Consider the following 25,848-nt stretch of genomic DNA (forward strand, 5'->3'; position numbering starts at 1 on the left):
CGTGTGTAACGTGTCGGTGGCGTGTTTTGACAGTCCGGGCAAGGCCGATTGAATCTCTGCCGGTTCCGCTTCCATAAAAAAATGACGGCACAAAGGAATCAAGATGTCTTGTTCTTTTTCAGCGATTGGGAAGGAAAAAATTAGACAGGGTTTGTTCGGGGACTTGAAATCCTTGAAAATTCTTAAATTTTAACCTTGTGTTGTCAAGGTCTGGAAAACGCTTGACATTGTTGTTTCGTGGCAGTCTGACTCTATAGAACGCAATAAATGAAGAAAAGTTTTTAAAAAGTGTGAAAATGATGCCGACACGCCTGCTCTGGTGGCTCACCTGCCCAAGAGGACATCTCTATTTAGAAAACCGGCTTTTTTGGCTCGGCTTACTGAGTCAGCTTATTCGGCTCCCAAATGGCACATAACATTTATTCGAGTTTTTTTTTCATGATATATTATCAATAATAATGTCATTATGCAACAAATTATGGAGTGATTATTAGTTTCATCCAATTTGCTGGGGATTCCTGAAAGATACATAAAATAGAAATTAAAATATTCACAAATCTACAAAACAATTTTAGCTTTTTACACACTGAACGGATTTAAAGTTAAACAACAACACAAAATCCCTAAAAATGACGAAGAATAAAACAAAAATTCAAAATATTAGCTCTTAAATGATAAAATGCAAATAAATGAACTATTTATATGACTATTTTAACCAACTTAGACACAGATCTTCTGAAAAACGTGCAAAAATAAAAAGTAAAAGATCAGCAGTCTCTAAGATTGAAAGATTAAATGCACTCTGTTTCAAAGCAATCAATATCATTAAAATGAGTCCAAATTTAGCTCATTTTTTTGCTTTTTCTAACAGTCCATTTCTTTCTTTGTCTTCCGTATTAAACTCCATTATTACCCAACACTTTTTTTGTAAACAAGTAGGATGTAACCAAGTTGGACATGCATTGTTGAAGCAGAATGACAGAATACATGTCAGTTTATAGCAGCCCATGAACACAAAAAGACTGTTTATCAGAAAGAGGAAAAGCTTAAAATAGCAAAAAAGTGTGTGCTTGCAGCAAGATGATGACTTTATTGATACAGTATGTCAACAATGGATGAATGAATAAAAACTTGATTTCGAACATTCAAATAAAAACAGAACAAAAACAATAACTCAACAAAATAATGTAACATAATAAGTTCGAAATGGGGCCGTCAGAAGCTGATGTTTATTTTCGCTACCCCTTCATTTTCCCTATTAAATACACCAATGATAATAACAACAATAGTAATTATATTCATAATAACAGTTATGATGTAACAATAGCAACAATAACAACAAAGTGAACCATAGTTGTAAATGCACTATTCCCAATCTCTCGTATCTCTCATACCCCATTTTCTTCATCTCTGTATTCCGCTAGGAATGTTTTTTTGTATTTAAATTTGAACACGTGAATAGTTGGACATTGTATGATCTCGTCTTGTAAATTGTTTCAGAGTTTGACTCCGCACACAGACACGCACATACTTTTCCTGGTGGTTCTCACCTTTGGGATTATGAATTTACAACAGCCCATTAAGTCATAATTTCCCGCTTTCTGAATGAATAAATTATGGAGCTTTTCTGGCACTATGTTTTTGTTGACTTTAAATAGCAGTTGTGCAGTGAAAAAATATACTAAATCATCCAATTTGAATCATTTGGACTGTCGGAATAAAATAGGAGTATGATCTCGACACCTACCCTGTGTATGGTTCTAATTGCACGTTTTTGGAGGATAAAAAGGGGCTGGAGTCAACTTTTGTCATGATTGCCCCAGACCTCTGCACAATATGTTAAGTATGGCAGAACTTAACATATTGTGCAAAAAAACGTTCTTTTTCTCGATTTCTTCCTTGCAGATACTGTAAAAATGGGCTTACAAAGTGCTTGTATTTGTACAACCCCTGAATATAAATAGTTGGATGTGCAGCGTTGAGGAAAGATAAGATGGAAAGGTTGTAAAGAGGAAAAAGGGAAGGCGGCCAGGCCGACGGCGGCTTTTCTCCGGGTTCCTGCCTGGTTTCATCCTTCCCCTCGTAAAAAAACGGCCGGCGAGCTCTTTTCTTCTCCAAACTCGCTTTCCTTTTTCTTTTTTTCTTTAAGCTTGACACGTGCGGTGAGCATCAAAATAGCAACATTTGTTGCACCAAAATATGTTTAAGGTCAAGTCATATTGATTCATTTGTCCTTTATTCACAAGCAGTTTCAATGGACTGTACTGACTTAAGACTATTAGTACAGGATCCCCTGATCCAAAACCAACATGAGGGGCAAGGAAAAACTCAAAACCTCAGCATGAGGAAATTGCGAACCCTTGAGAAGGGGCCGCACATGAGGTCATCCCCCTTCCAGGTTGACCAGGCTTAACAAATAATACACAGATATTGGCAACATGAAATATAGGTCATTCATAAGCTATAGAGTAGAAGTGTGTTTTAAACCTAGATTTATATTGTTCTACTGAGGTTGCAGATCCAATCGCAGAGGGAAGAGAATTCCACAATGAAAACCTGCGGATTTCTTCTTGACTCTTGGGATCAGTAGTAGACAAGCATTTTCAAAGCCGAGGCTCCGAACCATAACATAGGGGGAAATTAGATCTTAAAGATATGAAGGAGCAAGTCCATGCATGATTTGGTATAATACCAATAGAACTCTAAAATCACATCTTAAACTAATGTGTATTAGCTAAAATCGGTGTCATGCGATCAAACTTTGGTCCTAGTTAAAAGACTCATCAAATTTACACACCTATGATTTGTCAAGCGAAATTGTTTTCATTTATGACAAGCCAAGCAAGGGATGCAAGATGGAAAAAAAATTATCATAATAGGGCGGCACGGTGGAAGAGTGGTTAGCGCGTCCGTGGCACAGTTCTGAGGTCATGGGATCAAATCCAGCTGCCAGCCTTCCTGTGCGGAGTTTGCACATTTTTCCTGTGCTTGTGTGGGTTTCCTACCACATTCCAAAAACACGCATATCAGATTGATTGGCCGGTCCAAATTGTCCCTAGGTGGGAATGAGAGAGTGTGTTGTCTGTCTGTGTGCCCTGCGACCAGTTGAGGGTGTCCCCTGCCCATTGGCCGAAGATGGCTAAGATGGGCTCCGGCACCCCCTCGACCCTACTGAGGATAAGCAGTGCAGATAATGGATGGATAACTATGATAATGATAATAATAGGAGCAGATACTCTGTTGTAGCTGCTATTGTCAATGTTAGCCCATCCTGCACGCAAACGTCACACTGTCCCTCGGTTCAGGCAGCTCCTGTCTTTTTCTACTGTTTCATTGTCTAGCCACTCACTCCATTTACTCTGTTTGCTAAAATTTGCTCTTGGAATCTTTTTAGTCGCATCTCCTACGAACCACTCAAGTTAGCCTCTTGGCCATTTCAGCTGCTCAGAGACTTCATTCAATTTCTGCAGAAAAGCGGTGAAATAAACCCTTGACCTCCGAACCGGTCGGTAACCATTTGATTCCAGAAATCTGTTTTCTCCGTCAAACTTCTGGGGAGAAAGAAGTCGGTCCAAATCTGCAGTCATTTATCAATTTCATGGATTTATTTTTTTTCGGCGTCGCTGATCGAATTACTCGCACGCGGGCTCAAAAATGTGCTTTGACGCTTCCTTTCGGAGGTGTTTGTGCCAAGGCACACATACACGTTATTAAGCGCGCTCATAAATCACAGAAAATGCACAAACGCGCACAACGTCGCAGAAAAAGTCACACGTGGCCGCTTCCTTCATTCCTTCCAGACTTCCTGCCTTCCTCCATCTCGCTTCTCATGGGAACTTTTGTGTTATGTTGATGAAACGCGAGAAAGGAGGTCAAACTTTCTTTTTCTCAGCGAGGGGATTGAAAAAAATGAGGGGGTGGGGGTGCTTCCACTGGAAACTTATGAGCTCATGGCTCGTGCGGCCAAATCCTTCATTAACTTCCTTCGCTTCATTTTCGTTACACAACTGTGTGCGCACGAGCGTGCGTGAAAAGTTTTTTTTTTTTTGCACGCTCCACCAAGAAAAATGAGAGTTTTCGTGCTAAAATAGGATTGCCACTTTTTTCCCTTTCATTTCATCTGCCTTGTGAAACAGAACAAAATGGAAGTCTGCAAAAAGTCTTAAAAAAAGAAAAACAATGCTGGAAACCGGTTCCATCCCCCAATAATATGCACACAGCAGCAGTAAGTTTAATATTGAAATATTTTTTGTCATCGGACTGTATTTTTTTTCTCAATTTTTTGCAATGTTCAAAAATTAAGAAAATTCAAGTCCTGTTTATTTGTGACGCCCTTAATCACAAGAAATCTCAGAGGGCTTTACAGACTAAAGTCTAATGGGATACGAGAAGATTTTGATTGTTTATGCGTCTCCAGGGGCACTTTGCAAGCATCCATCCATCCATTATTTGCACGGCTTATCCTCAGTAGGGTTGCGGCGGTGCTGGAGCCCATCCCAGCTATCTTCGGGCAGTGGGCAGGGGACACCCTCAACTGGTTGCCAGCCAGTCGCAACTCAACGAGGATAAAACCACAGCAAAACTACCAAGGCCTGGCTCTCCTTCTAAACATGTGGCCCCAACATAGAGAAATCTAATCAGAGAAGCAACCAAGGGGTGCCTTTATCACATTTGGATGACCGGCTGTTTGTTAAGGAATAATGGGCAAACAATTCTGTGTGAAGATGTACAAAACTTATAGCAACATACTCAAAAAGACGTGTGGCTGGGATCGCAGCATAAGGCGGTTGTACAAAAGAAGTTAAATTAAAAAGACAATACTAAAAAAAATAAGGGATATGCCAACAGTGGCATTAGGCTTTACTTTGAAATATAGGCATTTTATTCATCGGACTGTGTTTTTAACTGTCCACTTTTTGCATTGTACATCTAGAAAATTCCAGTCAAATCTTTAAAAAAAAGAAGGGTAAAACGAGACAAAACTAAAAATAGCAGCAATTTTGACTTGAAAATAAAAAAAAATCGTATGACTGTACTTTTTCCCTTCTTCTTTTTTGCTAAGTGGAATTGCATAAAGTCTAGTCAAGTATTGAAGAAAATAAAGCAAATCAAGACAAAACTTGATATGCCAAACGAACTTGTAAGTGAAAATCTTATCATTTTTCAATGGACTGTATTTTTACTTAATTTCTGGAAAAAAAGAAAAAGTCCATTCAAATGTGACGCTAACAGTAAGTTTTACTTTGTCTTAGGACATGAAAAGTAAGTCGTTTTCGTTGTTGTGCTGTCGTTGGGAAAATGCTATAAAGCAGGGCCTCGGGAACCCTTTTGACCCATAACGGCAGAATATTTCAAGCCGCAGCATACATTTGAAGACAAAATTCAACACCACCGCCACACCTGTTAAGATTTGGAACAACACAAATGAATTTCGAATAAGCAAACTTAGAGCGCTCGTCTTGGGATCAAGAGGTCGCACGTTCGATTCCCAGCTCCTCCGTGTTATATGTAGAAGTGTCCTTGGGCAAGACACTGAATCGCTAATGCCCCCAATAAGCAGGTAGGCCCCTTGCATGGCTCCCTATTGGTGTGTAAGTGTGTGTGTGAATGGGTAGATGTGAAGCACATTGTAAAGCGCTTTGGGAGCTCTTCATTGACTTGAAAAGCGCTATAAAAATAGAATAGAATATAGAATAGAATATACCTTTATTGTCATTGTTACAAATGGGCTAACATATTGTGACAACGAAATTGGGCATGACACTCCAGTTTTACACATTCATAGTGAGGTATGAGCAAGAAGATAAAGGAACAGAGAAGATAATGTTATAGGACAAGGGGGATAAGGCTATAGTTATAATTTACATGGTATTTACACAAGAAATGTCGGCATGTGGGATGTTACATACAGGGTTGTCGTGATAACGTCGGTATCGTAACGGTTGTGCAATATTGCATTTGGTGCAAAGTCATCATAGTGCAAAAATAGTCAGCATGAAACAGGAAATGGTCAGACATTGTGCAATTTGAGCATTAAACGTAGTGCAGTCGACATGTGCAAGAGCAAGACATGAGTAACATTATATTCGTATGAGGTAGTGTTGGCACGAGTTTTCAGTTTTTTTTTGTGCGGTGTCTGTTTGAGCAGTGAACAAACATAGTGCAGACAGCATGTACGTGAGTACCATTTTACATACGTGTGAGGTAGTTTTTTTGCAACAGTTTTCAGTTTTTTGTGCGGTGTCTGTTTAGGGTGGTCATGGCTGTGGGGAAGAAACTGTCTCTGAGTCTGTTCGTTTTTGCTTTGTGTGACCTGTAGCGCTTGCCGGAAGGCAGCAGGTCGAAGAGATGGTGGCCGGGATGAGAAAAGTCCTTGATGATGTTTTCTGCTCTGCTGAGGTAGCGAGAGCAGGCAATGTCCTCCAGACTGGGCAGAGAGCAGCCGACGATTCTCTGGGCTGTTTTGATGATCCTCTGGAGCTTTTTCCTGTCTGCTGCTGTGCACCCAGCTTACCACACCGTGATGCAGTATGTTAGGATGCTTTTAGGTTATTTTTCCTGAAACAGCAGCTGCAGGTGTCCTTCTACAAAGCCACATTTTTTTTAATGCAGACCATTTACCATTTTATCTCCGAGCCATGCGTACTCATGAAATGAGCCCTATATCGCTCGCGAGCCGTAGGTTAAACATCTTATTCCACAAAAGTGGTAAGGCGGGGACGCCTTATCCCGAGGGTGTAGTACAGCAACGCGTTGCGCTCGCCACGTTGTTGCCGTGTTGTCGTGTTGTTTTGCGTGTTTGCAGCCTGCACAAAGGTATACTTAAGTCTCGGGGCCAAGGTTGCAATTTGTCTCCTTTTTCGTCACCTAAATGATAAAGCGGCGTAGCCTCCTTTTCCCGCCGACGCCTCCGGAACACACACGCAGTTGCGGGAAAAGAAAATTCTGATAAAAGTCAGAAAATTCTCTTTTGGCCTTTTAAAAGTGTTATTTTCTTCTTTTGTTTTTTACACAGGTATTTTGGTCCGAATCGATTTGGGGAGTCTGCTTGTTCACCATATTTTTTTTTACATTGAAGAGTTGCAAACACACACGCATATATTTACACAATACTAAAAATGACGTAAAAGTGTGGTCTAAAAACTCCAAACTATAAAAAGAAAAAAACATAAAATATGAAAAATACAGTAAAAGTACAGAAGTAAAAATGAATTGTATTTAGATAATTGCTAATTTTAGTTTTTTTTTTTTTCATGTTTTTTCTCAAATTTTTACTTGTTTCCCTTCATGAAATGCAAGTCCCCAAATTCAGTTGCACTCATGCAGCCCCAAACCATGACATTCCCAAAACCATGCTTGACTTGAGGCACGACACAAACATGTTTGGACTCCTCACCTGGTTGCCGCCATACATGCTTCACACCATCTGAGCCAAATTCGTTCATCTTTGTCTCATTAGACCACAGGATATCTTTCCAGTAAGCCTTGGGCTTTGCTGTGTTTCTTGAGTGATGTTCTAATAAGAACAAAATCTCTGGAGAAATCTAAATGGTGTACTCACTTTTGTGACATACTGTATGTGTATATGTATGTATGTATGCAGTGGATATATGTGTGGATATTATAGATATGTAATATATAATATATCTTTTGTTTTCTGCTCTTTTGTTTTTTTGTAGCTTTCTCTTTTTTATTCTTACATGTTTTCCTTTTGGGTGGCACTGCAGCGCAGTGGTTAGCGCGTGTGCGGCACAGTTTTGAGGTTGTGAGAGCCAACCTTCCTGTGTGGAGTTTGCATGTTCTTTCCGTGCTTGTGTGGGTTTCCTCCGGGCACTCCGGTTTCCCCCTGCCCACTGCCCGAAGATGGCTGGGATGGGCTCCAGCACCCCCGTGACCCTACTGAGGATAAGCGGTGCAGATAATGCATGGATATATATATATATATATATACACAGGACTGTCTCAGAAAATTAGAATATTGTGATAAAGTTCTTTTTTTTCTGTAATGCAATTAAAAAAACAAAAATGTCATACATTCTGGATTCATTACACATCAACTGAACTATTTCAAGCCTTTTATTATTTTAATATTGCTGAATTTGGCTTACAGCTTAAGAAAACTCAAAAATCCTATCTCAAAATATTAGAATATCATGAAAAAGTATACAAGTAGGCTATTCAACTAATCACCTGAATCATCTAATTAACTCGAAACACCTTGCGAGGGTTTCCTGAGCCTTAAAAACACTCAGCTTGGTTCAGTAAACTAAATCACAAGTATGGGAAAGACTGCTGATCTGACTGCTGTCCAGAGGACCATCATTGATACCCTCCATCAGGAGGGTAAGACACAAAAAGAAATTTCTCAAAGAGCAGGCTGTTCACAGAGTGCAGTTTCAAAGCATATCCACAAAAAGTCTGTCGGAAGGGAAAAATGTGGCCGGAAACGCCGCACAACCAAGAGAGATGACCGCAGCCTTAACAAAATTGTGAAGAAGAGCCGCTTCCAGAATTTGGGGGAGCTTCAAAGACAGTGGGCTGAAGCCGGAGTCCAGGTATCAAAAGCCACAGTTCACAGACGTGTCCGGGAAATGGGCTACAATAGCCGTATTCCCGTGGTCGAGCCACTTCTGAACTCGAGACAACGGAAGAAGCGTCTGACTTGGGCTATGGAGAAGAAGCACTGGACAGTTGCAGAGTGGTCCAAAGTCCTCTTTTCAGACGAAAGCAAGTTTTGCATTTCATTTGGAAGTCAAGGCGCCAGAGTCTGGAGAAAGGCCGGAGAGGAGCAAAATCCAAGTCGCTTGAAATCCAGTGTGAAGTTCCCACAGTCAGCAATGGTTTGGGGAGCCATGTCAGCTGCTGGTGTTGGTCCACTGTGTTTCATCAAGTCCAGAGTAAATGCAACTGTGTACCAAGAGATTTTAGAGCACTACATGCTTCCATCTGCTGAAAAGCTCTATGGAGATGAGGATTTCATTTTCCAGCATGATCTGGCACCTGCCCACAGTGCCAAAACCACCAGTAACTGGTGCACTGACCATGGCATCACTGTCCTTGATTGGCCTGCTAATTCCCCTGACCTGAACCCCATTGAGAATTTGTGGGGTATAGTTAAGAAGAAGATGAAAGACACCAGACCTACAAATGCAAATGAGCTGAAGGCCGCTATCGAAGCATCCTGGGCATCAATAACACCTCAGCGATGCCACAGGCTGATTGCCTCCATGCCACGCCGGATTGATGCAGTAATCCGTGCAAAAGGATTCCCGACCAAGTACTGAGTGCATCGATGGACATTTTCAAATGTTTGATTTAGTTTTGCTGTTATAAAATTATTTTTTGACTTGGTCTGAGGAAGTATTCTAATATTTTGAGATAGGATTTTTGAGTTTTTTTCAGCTGTAAGCCAAAATCAGCAATATTCAAATAATAAAAGGCTTGAAATAGTTCAGTTGATGTGTAATGAATCCAGAATGTATGACATTTTTGTTTTTTTAATTGCATTACAGAAAATAAAGAACTTTATCACAATATTCTCATTTTCTGAGACAGTCCTGTATATATATATATATATATATATATATATATATATATATATATATATTAGATGTATATTAGATGTATGGATATATAGATGTATAGATAGGTGACTTTAGAGAAAACACTCTGGGTAACCCCAAACTTTTGAATGAAAAAAAAGATATAATAAAGGATAGATAAATAAAAACAAAGGAAGAACAATTTTTTACAAGAAAATAAAAACACAAAGGAAATATAAGAAATAATGTAAAAAAAAAAATTAATTGTGCTGCTGCAAATACACAAGAAATATATTAAAAATCCATCAAATTAACAAGGAAAATGTAAAAAAAAGAAATGAAGTAAATATAGAAAAATAATATTTAAGAATTCTTTTTTTGAAATTGATCGGCGCTCTCCATGCCGTGACCTAGGTTCAATTCCTGTTGCGTATAAATATGCGATAGTGGTCAGCTGATATCTTTGAATTAATCTTTACACGAATACTGTAATATAATATCAAAAGTGTTATGCCCACCCAAACTTTTTAGTTAGAATAAATGGTAAATGGTCTGCATTTCTATAGCGCTTTTCAAGTCAATGAAGACTTCCCAAAGCGCTTTACAATGTGCTTCACACTTACCCATTCACACACACTCACACACACACTCACACACCAATAGTGGGCGTGCAGCCATGCAAGGCGCCTACCTGCTTATTGGGGGCATTCAGGATTCAGTGTCTTGCCCAAGGACACTTCGACATATAACACAGAGGAGCTAGGAATCAAACCTGCGACCTTATGATCCCAAGACGAGCGCTCTACCCTCCTGAGCTAATGGCAAACAATTTCAAGCATTTCCAAGCACTTCGCTCCAAATTCAAGCATTTTCAAGGATTTCGAGCACTCAAACAATTTTTGAAAAGTTCTTCCTTAGAAAGGTATAAATGTCTAGTGGAATAAATAAATAAATAAATACATTTGGTATATCTATAAGTGTGAAGCACATTGTAAAGCGCTTTGGGAGGTCTTCATTGACTTGAAAAGCGCTAGAGAAATGCAGACCATTTATATCACTCTTATCAGTTTAACGTGAAGGTGAAGATCCATCCCGCACGCAGCAAAATTCTTGTGAGAGCCCACTGCCCTTTTTCCATTGTTAGGTCATCTTGTGCCAATGTCTTCATCTTTTTGGAATTTCTTTTTTGCTCAATCTCTGCAATCTTCAATAAGAAATGGCTCTCCCTCCTCCAGAACAAACAATGAAATGCTCGCGCCCGTGACCCGCTGCACCCTTCCCACCATTAATCCTGCACAGCTGTGCCCTTTTTTTTTTATTTTATAGCATTGGAAATATTCAAAACTTTTGCTACCCGAGCACCAAAGCAAAAGAATCCAAAAACACATTTAGGAATATTTATTTGCGCTGTCAACACGCAATCCTTTGTGTTTCTCATCAAATGTTTCTTTTCCGTCCACAGCGAACTGCTGGAAGATTTGGAGCGGAGCCGGCACGCCGCCGCCATCGCCGACTGCTTCGTGGAAAGGGTGAGTGCGTGCGCGGGAAGTTTGCGCGTTCGCGCGAGGCGTGCGCACGTGCGTGACAGGAAACAGGCCGCAAACGGCCGCCAGCTAACGAGCTAACACGGGTCACTCTTGTCCGAGTCCCGCTGCTCAAGATCGAGCCGACGCCCCGTAAAAAAGAAAATTAGGATACAGTGTGGTGGTGTGTGCACAGAATGCATTTGGCGCTCCAGTTAGTACAAAAAAAACAGATGTGTGATCCAGTGTTTCTGCCTTATGTTGAAATAATTAATGCCATAAAAATACATAGACACATAAATAAATCTGAATTTATGACATCCTTGCAATTTACTAATCTATTTATGCTTTTTGGTCGATTATCTTTTCACTTATTTCTCTATTTTCTTGTCGTGTAGTTTTGTCCCAACATAATGTTCTTCATATGAGGTGACTGAACTTTGGATCCAATCGACTAGATGAGGGGAGCAAAGGCATTACTAGCCGATTCGTTTGTCACTGACCAACCAATAGGTGAAAAGCTCAGGCAATTGGACCCGCCCCTCATTTGAATAACATTTTGTCGTGCCGTGACACGATATCCGATGAAATACACCACAAAATACTGTGCGCAACTCAATAAATGACAAAATACGTGACAAGGTTAACAAGATACACTAAAAAATACACGAGAAAATAAAAAACAAAATACACGATGAAATACATATTACTCGACAGACTACATAACAATGTACATGACGAAATAAAGAACAAAATACACAATACTCGACAGACTCCACAACAAAATACACTACAAAATAAAATACGCAGAATACACAACAGAAAATACCTGACAAAATAAAGGACAAAATAAAGAAGAAAATAAACAATAAAATACACGCTGAAAAATACAACACAGTACGCTACAAAAAACACGACAAAATACTGAACACAACAAAACAAAGGACAAAATACATGACAAGATACACCACAAGATACATAAAAAAAATACACGACAAAATACATGAGAAAATAAAGAACAAATTACAAGATGAAATACATATTACTCGACAGACTGCACAGCAAAATACACTACAAAATAGAATACACAACAGAAAATATGTGACAAAATAAAAGACAAAATATCAGACGAAAAAAAAAAAAATACACAATAAAATACATGACGAAAAACAACACAATACGCTACAAAAAACACGACAATATACTCAACACAACAAAACAAAGGACAAAATAAACAACAAAATACTTGACAAGATACAAGACACACGGTCAAATACACATTACAATAATACCCAATAAAATAATCAAATACAGGACAAAGTACACAACAAAAACATGACTATGTATACTAAAATACTGAAATATACAAATGACAAAACAAAGGAAAACATGTATTAAAAAAAGGAATTCATTTCATTGATGTCACTATTGAGGTGATGTGATTAATTGATGTGGTCATCGTTTTTGATGGCATGTATTTGTAGCTTTTTAAAAAATATACCTTTACTTTTACACACGGAAGGATTGGCCCTCAATACAAGAGGGGATCGCACGATGTCACCGGTCACTGAAATCGATCATGCCACGTATAGTTTGAAAGCGCAAACTCTTGGGATTCAACATATGAGGACCATTTGAAAATCTACTCATCAAATAAATATCGCCATCAGTCTGATACCCGACAACTATAAAACCGGCATCATATTCGTCAAATATCCTGAAAAATGGGTTTGTGTCTTCCAGAACGATCCAGAGAATCCAATCGGTGTCAAATATTGATGATGCCCACAGATAAAAAGGAATTCGCCTAAAAGCGTTTCTGCTCTGATTGTACGTTCCTTGCAGTCATCAATTCGTTTTGCTCCAAAACCCGTTTGAAAATTAATAGACATTTAAAATGATTCCCAATATGGGTATTAGCCCCTGACCTTAGGGTTGACACCACTCTAGGCCAATAGCAGGCTTAATTCCACTATCCACAGCGGGCCTATGGAGATACGCTCCAGTAGTAACCGATTAGAACGATGATTGACATGTTTGTGAGCCAATGAGATTCCGAACCTAATTTTATACCATTTTCTGAGGTGTATTCAAAGCAGAGCTGAAAATAAACACACGCAACACCATTCGTAGTGTATATTTACGCACTATTGTTACGCGTAAGTATGCACAAATATTGATTGACTTCTGCAAAAAGAATGCAAACGTTTACAACTCCTTCACGATGTCTAAAAAAATGACCAAAGTAAAGTATACATTTGCAAAGGTTTTAGTGTCGTCTCCCAATGGCCACTTTTGGAAACACTGTGACATATCTTTTAGAAAAATGTGTCAAATACAATGTTTAGTTTTTCAGATTGTTATCAAATTTGTCAAGGTACAGCTTCAAGCTATTGTCCCTGTTGTTTTTGGGCTAAGATGCCCGAGCAACACTCGCCTGGAGGCATGATTTAAGCCAGTTTCTTGTGTGTGGCTTCATGTTAGCACCTGATGTGATTATTTCCGTGTGGGACAACACTTGAGAGCGTTCCCTTAAAAGGAGACAATCAATGTCCATATTCTCCAAAGAGTCCAAGGTAAGCATTCGATTGACTTTGGGTACGTCTTGGAACGGGATTTGAGGCTAATTTGAGAGAAACGCTTAAAATGAAGAGCAGGAAGAGGACATTGTTTGTTTGTGGTTTGCAAGGTTAAACTTGTGATTGTTTGTGTGCCAAACAGAGCGAAGCCTTCGACATCTACACGCTTTACTGCATGAACTACCCCAAGTGAGTACAAACACATATATATATATACATATAAAACCTCCTTTTCCCCCCTGGTGGAGTGGTGTCTGTATTTTCCTCAAACTCGAGAGTTTGAGGTTTCCGCGGAGTATCTTTCTCCCAACCTCTGTCTTTCTTTTTCTATCTTTTTCTATCCCTCTACCTTTCACTATATCAGTCTCTCTCTTTCTCACTCTCATTCTACCTTCCTTTTTTCTTTATTCCTTTCCGTCTCTATATGTATCCCTCTTTCTCAATGTATCTCTTTTCCTCTCTCTCTTGCTCTTTTCTCTTTTCCTATCCCTCTATATTTCTCATTCTTTGCCTTGCTCTCTTTCTCTCATTCCGTCTTTTTCTCTTTATCTCTATTCCTTTCTCTCTCTCTCTCTCTCTATCTCTCTCTTTCTCTAATTATCTATCTCTTACTCTATATTTGACTCTTTCTTTCTCTCTGTCATCTATTTCTCTTTCTTATTCTATCTTTCACTATCTAGCTCTCAATCACTCACTCAGTCACAATGTATGTATTTTTTTCTTGGTCATCTATTTCTCTTCCCTCTTCTCTCTCCCTCTCTCTCTCTCTGTTTCAGTGTCTCTCTCTCTCTCTCTAATTATCCATCTCTTACTGTATATTTTTGTCTATTTCTTTCTCTCTGTCATCTATTTCTCTTTCTTATTCTCTCTCTCTCTCACTCACTCACTCAGAATCTATTTTACTTTATCTCTTTCTTGGTCATCTATTTCTCTCCCCCTTTCTCTCTCACCCTCTCTGTGTTTCAGTGCTTCTCTCTCTCTCTAATTATCTATCTCTTACTGTATATTTGACTCTATTTCTTTCTCTCTGTCATCAATTTCTTTCTTATTCTCTCTCTCACTTTCTCTCTCTCTCACTCACTCACAATCCATCTATTTTATCTCTTTTTCTTGGTCATCTATTTCTCTTCCCCCTTCTCTCTCCCTCTCTCTCTCTCTCTCTCTCTAATTATCTATCTCTTACTGTATATTTTACTTTATTTCTTTCTCTCTGTCATCTATTTCTCTTACTTATTCTCTCTCTTACTTTCTCGCTCTCGGTCTCTCACTCACTCACTTATTCACAATCTACCTGTTCTATTGTATCTCTTTTTCTTGGTCATGTATTTCTCTTCCCCCTTCTCTCTTTCTCTTTTCAGTCTCTCTCTCTCTTTCTCTCTCTCTTTCTCTCTCTCTTTCTCTCTCTCTTTCTCTCTCTTTCTCTTTCTCTTTCTCTCTCTTTCTCTTTCTCTTTCTCTTTCTCTTTCTCTCTCTCTCTCTCTCTCTGGACTTTGTGTTCCGTCACCCCGAAAATCTTCTCTGTCCGATTTTTCCTCCCGCGAGTCGAAATGTCGGTCAGGCGCAGGGCAGACCTTCACACAACCCCGAAGACACGCTCGGAAAGACGCCCCCACAAAAAATCTCATCCAGAACAATCGAAACACTTCGACGTGCACGCGCGTGGTGTCGCTTTTGGCATAAGCCGTCCGCTCTGGACTCGGTCGAAGAAGCAAACACAGAAAGTAGGTCAGAAGCTTCTCCCAAAAAAGAAAAGAATCTGCGCAGCGTTTGTCAACTCGTCCCAGAACAATTGGAAACGTTCCGTGCTGTTCTTCTTTTCTTCTTTCATGGATCATAAATTGAAAGACCGGCTTTTTTTTTTAAGTTTTTCAACACTGTTTTGTCAAATCGAGGAGAAGGGGGGGCTGAGGTTGTTGTCCCCCAGGCCGAGTTTGATAGCGCAAAAGTCACATCTTGAAGAGTTTTTCAGCTCAGACAGAAGGAAATCGCCGTGGCGACTGCTCCCCCACACCTCTCTACTTTGTGCAAAAAAAGGGGAGGAAACGTCCAAAATTCCATCTTGAAACGTTTATGGAAACATCCAAACCTTTCTGAATCAGGAAACAGAAACTTTGATGCATGTTTTAGTATCTCAGAAACCTCAGACATAAAGGTAGAGCAGAAACCACTGTCCAAAACGGCGTGGTTTCCAGCTTTTCTCACTTTTCCAAAGTCCTTCAGGGAAGCTTCAACATTTGTCTCCTGTAAGTCAAGTCAAGTCCTGTTTATTTGTTTGGCCCTTAATCACAAAGAGTCTCCAAGGGCTGCACAGACCGCAGATTATTGCAAACCACAGACTATTATCACAACATCCCCTGATCTAAAACCGACATGAGGGCAAATAATACACAGATATCGTCAACGTGAAATATAGGTCATTCATAGGCTATGGAGTAGAAGTGTGTTTTAAGTCAAGATTTAAACAGTTCCACTGGATTGCAGATCGGATCTCAGAGGGCAGGGTACTGGGACCCAAATGGAGAACACTCTCGATCCTCCGGATTTCTTCTTGGCTCTTGGGGTCACAAGTAGACCAGCATTTTCAGAGCGAAGGCTCCGGACCGGGACATAGGGGGAAATTAAATCAGAAAAATATGAGGGAGCAAGTCCATGCATGATTTTGTATACTACCAAGAGAACCTTCAAATCACATCTTAAGCTAACAGGGAGCCAATGCAGGTTAGCTAAAATCGGGGTCATGTGATCAAAACTTTCTTGTCTTCGTTAAAAGCCTTGCTGCAGTATTTTGGACTTGGGGAGACCGGAGAGTAGTGCATTACAGTAACTTTGTGAGAAAGTCGAACGATCATCAAAGTTATGATGATCCTCTTCCCAACTTTGGAAACTACTCTGAAGAGATCTACAAACTTTAGGATCATCTTTGCCCAAAAATGTTCCTGCATCAAACTATGGACATTAATGTCCAGCAGAAACCTTTGTTCCACAACCGGTTCTTTTTCAATTTTTACATCTTCGCTTCTCCGAAGAAGACCTTTACAGAGTTGTTTTGGGAAGTTACCACATTTGTCACATGCAAATCATCAAACATAATTGACTCGATTCTGGTGAGGTTAGGCCGAACTGGGTTTTCCAAAAGACTGAAACATTTTACCGTCGGATTTCCGACAATCGTTTGGTCTTTTCAGTTCGGTATCGGTTCTGAGGGAATGCATGAAGAAAGAGAGCCTGGTTCGGTTCTTCCAGGAGCGCCAGAGCAGCCTCAACCACTCGCTGCCCCTGGAGACCTATCTCCTCAAACCTGTGCAACGCATACTCAAGTATCACCTCCTCCTACAGGTAACTGCCTTCACTGCACTTTCTACATTATCCGGTGCTCATAACGATAGCTTGTCGTCATAGTTATCAATGTAGAACGACGACAAAATTAAGTTCTAGTCCATCTATCACAACTTTTTGATGAAAGGTTTACTGAAGCTTGATGATGTTAATATATGGGTCATTCCTGTTATTCGCTGCCTTTTAAGTCCCAGTAGCATCGAATGGTATATTTTGTGTGAAAATGGGCTTATTCTTAATGTTAAAAGGTTTTCTTGTGTGCTTTACTCCCTTCTACTATCTATCTATCTATCTACCTTGGTCATATATATAGAGGCAAGACAGCAAGACAAACACATGCCAAAACAAAACAAAACAAACAAAAATGCCCAAACAAGTTAGGCACCTCGGCACCCAAGTCGGTCATGCTTTCGTCCCTCCAGATGAAACGGGACACGAGAAAGCGACCGTGTCACTCGGGTCAGGGTGACACAACACGCTCTTCTCGACAGCTTTCACTGGTTTACCCCTGCTGCATCATACAGGTGCCCCTGCCCATCCCTTAGAACGCGTCCAAACATCCCATTCAAGCCCTGTGGTGAGGGGGCCTCTCCTCGTGAGTCTGCTAGGAGTCGTAAGAGGCGACTAAAGCGGAGGGAGCGAGGGGACGGGGGATCCTCTCCTCTCTATCTCTACTCCCTAAGAGACAGCAAGGCAAAGAAAGGGGGGGCTGGAGACCCGAAAGGTCCTACAAACCCTAGTTATAGGGTCACTAAATGTGAGAGAATGTGGAAGTAAAGCGACTGAGTGGAAGTTAGAGGAGATGGGAAGGATGATGACTAAAAGGAAGGTTGATGTGTTAGCCTTGAGTGAAACAAAGGATGAATCACTGTTAAATATATTGCATTGATTGTAGTACAAGTACACTTAAATGCCCCAGTCATGTTTGATTTACTTATGTTACATATATAAGTGAAACAAATGGAATACGATCATGATTTTTTGTCATTTCTGCATTGCCTTAATGATAATATTCCTCACCTCACGCCAATTTCTTTTAATAGTGTATTATTCAGGATTAAAATTTGGCCTTTGTCATGTGTGAAGTCATTTGTAAAAGAAAATACATTTCTCTTCTAGTTTGAAAATCTCTCTTTCAGATATATAAAATATTTGACATTTTCGGAGTGAAGGTTACCGTGCTGAAATAGGAAGAATTGCACATAAACGAAAATAAAGACACACGTAAATAATTTAATTCGCGTGCATATTCATTTGTAATATTTTTTATAAAGGATGCAAAAAGTGATTGTAGGATTATGTAAGGTATTAGTAGAAATAAAAAAGCTGTTCTCGTTTGAAAGTGAATGCAAACGAGCCGGCTCACGTTCCTGTTAATTGAGGAGAATAAAGTTTCGTGTCCTCTAGCGGCCATTCAGTTGCGTCCCGTCCCCAGGAACTGTCCAAGCATTTGGAGAAGAGCCACCCGGACTACGAAGTGGTGGAGGACGCCATCATCACCATGACGGCCGTGGCCTGGTACATCAACGACATGAAGAGGAAGCAGGAACACGCCGTTCGCTTGCAGGTACCACAAAACCTTTGCCGCTACTTCGCTTTCTCTTCATACGAGCTTAAACGCCAGGCCCTTGAGAAACAAATAAGTGTCTTCACCATGTCACCGGTCACTAAAATCTGGCATGCCAGATAGCATTGGAAAGCATGAAGTCATCAGAGAAACATCAGCATCAGTCTGAAACAAAACACCCCAAAACTATAAAGCCAGCCTTACTCACAAATGACTTCCCCTGGTAACCAGCTCAGATCATTCTTTGCAAACACGGCGTCGTTACCCCCTGAATCATCCAGTGAATCCAAAACGCACGGTAATGCCGACAAATAAAAAAATCCACCTAAAAGCATTCCTGCATCATTTGACAATCCGTTCCTTTAGCCCCATAATTCCCTTGTAAAAGTAAACAGAGATGATTTCTAGTAATGCCGTTAGCTTCTGACTTTCGATTGACACCACTTTCGACCAATTGCGAGCTTTTTTTTCACGGTCCTTAGCCTGCCATAGCCTATAAGGGCCTGTATCGAAAAAAGTGCATCACTTTGGCTCTAATTATCATCTAATTATCATTCCAGGTGCCGTGCTGTGTTTGTAACAATTATCATCACTTGATAAGGAAGATTTACAATCATTATTAAGGGGAGCAATTGGCACGTTTGACATTAGGGAACTTTTTGATTTTTCTTAATCACGTGCAATTGCACCTTTTCTACTCTAGGGAGCAGTGAAAAGCTGTGTATTAAAACATGCTGATTCATTCGTATCATCTTTGATAAAATGAATTAAAAAACAGCACTAACTGTTTTAAATATTTTTGGATTGCATTTTTTTTTAATATTGTGTAGTTAATAATCTGGTTTAATGCATTTTGGGGGTGGGGGGGATTTTTTAGTCAAAATAATTGAGAAGTACTTCACTAACTGGGAATGAAAATGCAAAAACTAGATGAGCTGATAGGGCAGCACTGCGGCGCAGTGGTTAGCGCGTGTGCAGCACTGTTCTGAGGTGTTGAGATCGAACATTCCTGTGTGCTGTTTGCATGTTCTCCCCGTGCTTGCGTGGGTTTCCTCCTGGCACTCCGGTTTCCTCCCACATTCCCAAAACATGCATGTCAGGTGAATTCGCCGGTCCAGATTGTCCCTAAGTGTGAATGAGTGGGTGAGACAGACGTCTCTGTGTGCCCTGCGATTAGCTGGCAACCAGTTTTGGGTGTCCCCTGCCCACTGCCCAAAGATAACTGGGATGGGCTCCGGCACCCCCGGGACCCTACTGAGGATAAGCGGTGCAGATAATGGATGGATAGATGAGCTGATGCTGGCGTTTAGCTGTCTCTAGTGGTAGCCTCCGGGACTGCTCGTGACCCGAATCGACTTTCATACGCAAAGCTAAATTTTTGTCGCCAATAAAACTCGAATAGGAAAATTCTGGTGTTCCGGGGTCCTCGTGTAAAAGAGGTACCGCTGTACGCCGACACCAAACAAGCTGTCGATCGTGACCCGAGACCCGCCCCCCAGGAAATAGAGTCCCTACTGGTGAATTGGAGCGGTCCCCACCTGAGCGGTTTTGGGGAGCTGGTCCTGGAAGGTTCCTTCAAGGTCCAGCGGGTCAAGAAGGAACGGGCCTTCTTCCTTTTCGACAAGATGCTGCTCATCGCCAAAAAGAGGGCGGCCGCCTTCGTCTACAGCACGCACATTTTCGTGAGCGCCGCCGCTTCCGATCGGTCGGAATGTAGATGCTGGCGATCGGTCTGAACCTTCTGACCCCGTTTCTTCCGGCGGACCTTAGTGCTGCAACCTCCTGCTGGCCGACGCCCTGAAGGACCCGCTCTGCTTCCGGGTGTCCGATCAGATGATTCCAAAACAGCAGCACGTCGTACAGGTGAGAGCGCAGACTATCGAGCGGGGGTGGGCAAACGACGGCACGCGGGCCACATCCGGGCCCGCCCAAAATGACAAATATATTAAGAATATGTATAAAAGGGTAATAAGAATAAATGTGCTGATTTAGTGCCACTCTTCTCCCCGGTGTCCCCAATATTCAAAAAGCAGCATACATTTTTCTATACATAATGAAAAATAACAAGTATTGATTTTATTTATCAAGATATTTCCGAAATAAATGGATTTAAATGGTCCATGTATAGACAAAAAAAAACAAAATATTACATATACATTTATTCATAAATGCGTATTGTTGTTGCCATTACTAACATGTCTTCTTTTCATGAATGGAATGTTTACAATCAAAGAAAACTCCTCATATGGAGATGTGCTTTCGAAATACCTGCGGTTTGAGAAACTGGATTGGCCTACCGAGCTATACATCTCTTTAATAATTTGTTGTACAATAATCTGACTAAATAATATCACTAATATGAGTTAGAAATGGTTATTATATTGTTTACCGTCGTTAAGGTAAATGACTGAATAAATGGCATTTTTTGTAAGGCCACGCTTCATTTTTGTGGTTATTGAATTAAACATACAGTATACTCTTACTCCGCGAAAGGTCCCCGGTTTGAGACCGGGTGGAAATATATTTTGGCCTGGAGAGGGATGGGTGGCGCCAGGCTGTACTTGCCCGAGACACACCACCAGGAATCAGGATCCAACGAACCAACCAGTCAAATCAATTTGTCAAATCAATGCTGCATTTTATAAAGAAATGCAATTAATATTATATGAAATAAAAATCTGTATTTTAATCTTGCCCTCCTCAACATTTCCTGTTTCTCATGTGGCCCCAAGAGGAACCCATCTCTTAAATGTAGAAATTAATACATAATTTATGAAATAGCTACAAATATATGCTGTAGAAATAATTTACATAATACCCAAATAGATAACACCGATGAAACCTAATCATTTACAAATGCATTTTTCATTTATTTGTGTTGTGTTTTGACAATAATCAAATGAGGGGGCGGGTCTAACTGGCTGAGGTTCTCACCTATTGGTCGAACCAACAGTACACCAATCAACTCATAGGTGAATCAACTTATTAGCTGGTTTGACCCGCCCCTCATTTGAATAAAAAAAAATTGTTGCCAAAATAAATGACGCAATACACGACACAATACAACACGAGTTTCAAATTTAGCAGGAAAAAAATCATAATGTGTTATATGTTTGTTTTGTTTTATTAAATCATACGATTACAAAAAATGAAAGTCACATTTAGAGAACTCAACTGTGACAAGGTTTTAAATTTGCTGGATTTTTCTAAATTTTAAATAAAAAAGTGGCACATTTTCAAGGAATAATAACAAACAATAATCTAAAAAAGTGGCAAATTCTAAAAAAAGCATTCCTATTAATGAGCTAGATGCTAGAATGTTTTAGACTTCCGAGGAGAGTGTCCAATCGAGGAAGATGGAAATCATACAATTATAAAAAAAAAGGAAAATAAATCCCATTCATGAGAACTTAACCCATGAATGTGTCAAAGTTGAAAATTTTATGTTCGTTTTTCTGACAATTTCCAAGAAAAAAGTGTCAAATTTACAAAAAAATAAAAGCAATTAATCATACCATTCAAGTGGCAAATCTAGAGAGAACTGGGCTATTTTTTTTAATATTTTGGAGAAAAATTGTCAAATTGAGGAAGAAAATAAATCCTAAAATTCTAAAAAAGTCACAATTATGAGAACTCAACTCATATGTCAAAGTTATAGATTTAGTCGAATAATGTTATATATTTCCTAGAAGCAAATTTAGAAGGAATAACAACAAATAATCGCACCACTTTCAAAGAAATGAAAATGGCAAATTCTTAAGAAAAAGTCATATTTAAGAAAAACTTAACTCACAGTACTTTTTCTTTAAAATTCCTGAAAAACGAAACGTTTGAAGGCTGGCCGTGATGCTAAAGGTAGAAGCAAGAAGATTCCTCCTCTTCTCACAAAGTAAGACTTGATTTGCAGCACAGCAACAGAGTAGCTCGACTCCTTCAAAGTGAAACATTCCACTTCCTGAGCTCACATAATAATAATAATAATAATTTCCTTTGTATTGTCATTCTTTGTAACAATGTACACAGAACGAAATGTCGATACACCTGACCCGTTGTAGCGAGTCGATGTAGCCGCAGCCAACAGAGGGCGCCGCCATTATACCAATTAGGTATGTCTCGGCCGAGGCGCGAACCAGCGACCTCCCATCAGGTGTTGAAATTATTTTCAGCGGCTGTTCTCCAAACGGGAAACGTCTCCCGAAGGTTTTGAGGCTTTCCCCTGCACAGAAACGTCAACATCCGTCACGCAAACAAAAGCGGCAGCCGGCCGTGAATTGTGGGAACGTTGGGCAATAAAAGGCCTTTTTTGGGACGATTTGGGAAGGTGGGCACATGCGCTAGGTAGAGCAAAATGGAGTCAAAATACTGCTTTTATTGTATATGCATTTACATATATTTTTTGTTACATCTTTCTCTCACTCTTTCTTTTTTCTCTTCATCTATTGATTTCTTTCTCTATCACTCTTTATCTTTATCAATCTCTTTTTTGTATTTTTATCTGTTTCCATTTCTCTCTCGATCTTTCTATTGTTTTATCTCTCCATCTTTATATCTCTCTCTCTCTCTCTGTTTATGTCTCTTTTACACTATGAATATCTGTGCCACTATCTATTATTTTTCTCTTTCTCCATGCATTCATTGAATTCTCTCTCTCTCTCTCTCTCTCTCTCTCTCTCTCTCGCACATTCAATCTCTATCTGTCTCTCTCACAATCAATCTCTGTCTGTATCCACCACTCTCTCCGTCTACATAAATCTCTCTTCCTCTCGGTCTCTCTATTATCTCTTTATTTTTCTCTGTTGATCTATCTATTTCTGTCTCTCTTCCTCTGTCTCTCTCTCTCTCTGTTTTCATCTCTCTTTTACACTATCAATCTCTGTGCCACTATCTATTATCTTTCTCTTTCTCCATGTATTCATTAAATTCTCTCTTTCTCACTCACTCACTCACTCAATCTCTATCTCTCTCGCTCTCTCACACTCAATCTCTGTCTGTATCCACCTCTCAGTCTACATACATCTCTCTTCCTCTCTCTCTCTCTCTCTCTCTCTCTCACAATTATCTCTTTATTTTTCTCTATTGATTTATCTCTCTCTCACCGTCTCTCTCTCTCTCCCCCTCGAACTCTCTCTTTCCCCTCCTTTTTCTGTCTCTATCTTTCTCTTTTTCTATCCTTTGATTTCTCTTTTTATCTCTTTTCACTCGCTCTTGATCCTCTTACTCTCTACCCATATATTTTTTCTTTCTCTGTCTTTATGCTTTTTCCTATCACTCCTTCTCCCTTTTGTCTCTTTCTTTCTGGATCTGTTTTCATCTATCTTTCTCTTTCTTTTTCTCCCCTCCCGTCTTACATCACCCTTTCTCTCTCTTATTTATTTTTCTCTCCATCCAGACTTTCTGTTAGCGTTAAGGCAGTAGGCACATGGCCCCAAGAATCCCATTTCTTCTCCCGCCAGCCAACATGTCGGTCGGGGGCCCGTTTTGCCCTCCGCTGTTTGCTTCTGTCGAAGACGCTCGACTTGCAAAGTAAACCGACCTTCGCCGGTGTTCTTCCCGCCTGACTTGTCTTCGTCTTGTCTTCTTTTGTTCGTCCGCAGACCAAAAACATGGAGGAGAAGAGGTTGTGGCTTCACTACCTCAACAAACTCATGCTGGAAAATCATCCGGCTTCTCTTCCACAAAAGGTAAGGAAGGGAAAACGAACCCCTCCAAAATCTTGGTTTGGCGGTGGCCGCTGCTGTCCCCTGCTGGTCGTCGTCGTCATTGCACTTTCGTTGATCAGGAATATGCAAAAAAAAGGAAAAGTTTAGAAAACGCGGTAAAAGAAGAGTCGAGCATCCGTAAAGTTCGAGAGAAGTAGAAAAAGCATCTTGATAAAAAGTCAGACATTTCTTTCTTTGTATCCATATTCTTAAATGCTTCTTTTCCCAAAATAGTAATAATTTAATTTAAAACGGTACTAATTTGAAATTTAAAAAAAAATGTTAAAAACATAATCACTAAATACAATAGAGAAAAAAAGATTTGGATGGATGATCAACTATAGATGGATAAATAGAAGATGAGAGAGAGTGTCTTTGTGATTAAAGGCTATACAAATAAAAATGACTTGACTTAAGAGACAAAGATTGATATTTATGTATGGCAAAAGAAAGAGAGACAGAGTAAAGTAAGTAGAGAAAGATAGAACAGGGGAAAGAGAGGGATAGAAAGATTGATAGAAGGAAAGAAGACACAACATATAAAGAGGGAAGGAGATAAAGAGGAGAAAGAGAGAGAGAAAGAAAGATCAAGTGAAAGAGAGGAGAGGATGATAGAGGAAAGATAGATATAGAGCAAAAAGAGAGAGAGGGTGCGAAAAGGAGAGAGATAGAGAGAAAGATCGAGAGGAGAGAATGATAGAGGAAAGATAGAGAGCTATAGAAAGAAAACAGAGAGGGTGCAAAAAAGGAGAGAACGAGAAAGAAAGAGGAAAAAGCAGAGAAGGGGAGAGTGAGATGTGGGGGGAGAGAGAGATTTTTTTTTTAATATATACAATAAATAAAAAAATATGTGTGATACATTGGTGTGATTGACAATGAAATCCTTGTCCTCCGCAGGCCAGGCAGGTCCTCGGAGATGACTTCTGCCACTGTGAGTGCACACAAAACGCAAAAACCACACCCAAAGACATGCAGAAATACTTTACAAAGTGGCTTTTCTCACTGCCCATCATTCTCATCCAAAATCAAGCAAGATTTCAATTTTCATTCCCTTATGTCAGAGGCTGGGAAGCTTTTTGACCCAATGAGCCAGAAGAACAAAAAATATTTTGCTTTTTTTTCAGAGAGAGACACACCGTATATATATATATAAGGAGACTAAACTAAACCAAAGCCGCTCTCCAGACGAAAGCTAATTCTTCAACCCATTTCATTTCACTGTGTAATGTTTGATCATTTGATCAAATCTATGAAATAATTACAATGCCAGAGTCCCATATCAATAGAAATATACATCTCAAAATTCTTCTTCTTCCTGCAGTTACTTAAGAGTGTCGAGGCTCATTATGTCCTGAATAATGGTTTCAAAACAGGGTGCGGGCAAAGTTCTTTTCTAAAAATATCACAAAATACTGCAAACAAGGATACCAACGTAGTTACCTACACTCTCCTGATCAAATTGCTCTAGGTGCTGTGCTAGAGCGTCTGGGTGTTTAAAGTTTGTTAAGTGGCTTTTCATAATAATAATAATAATAATAATTTCCTTGTATTGTCATTCTATGTAACAATGCACACAGAACAAAATGTCGATACACCTGACCC

At 39.8% G+C, this 25,848-nt stretch overlaps 1 protein-coding gene across 1 annotated transcript in view; it reads left to right on the forward strand.

The window, feature by feature from the left end:
- plekhg2 (pleckstrin homology domain containing, family G (with RhoGef domain) member 2) overlaps positions 1–25,848 on the forward strand; it is a 63,921-nt gene that overhangs the window by 27,537 nt on the left and 10,536 nt on the right. Inside the window, exons 5-12 of the mRNA XM_088344940.1 lie at positions 11,005–11,071; positions 13,787–13,833; positions 16,830–16,980; positions 18,416–18,547; positions 20,047–20,229; positions 20,318–20,410; positions 24,142–24,228; positions 25,144–25,177. Of these exons, the coding sequence (XP_088201066.1) occupies positions 11,005–11,071; positions 13,787–13,833; positions 16,830–16,980; positions 18,416–18,547; positions 20,047–20,229; positions 20,318–20,410; positions 24,142–24,228; positions 25,144–25,177 (794 nt within the window). The remainder of the gene's footprint in view (positions 1–11,004; positions 11,072–13,786; positions 13,834–16,829; positions 16,981–18,415; positions 18,548–20,046; positions 20,230–20,317; positions 20,411–24,141; positions 24,229–25,143; positions 25,178–25,848) is intronic.

The sequence above is a fragment of the Urocampus carinirostris genome, chromosome 10 (genome assembly GCF_059441175.1).
Source record: "Urocampus carinirostris isolate Australia breed hairy pipefish chromosome 10, RoL_Ucar_1.0, whole genome shotgun sequence".
Classification (NCBI taxonomy): Eukaryota; Metazoa; Chordata; class Actinopteri; order Syngnathiformes; family Syngnathidae; genus Urocampus; species Urocampus carinirostris.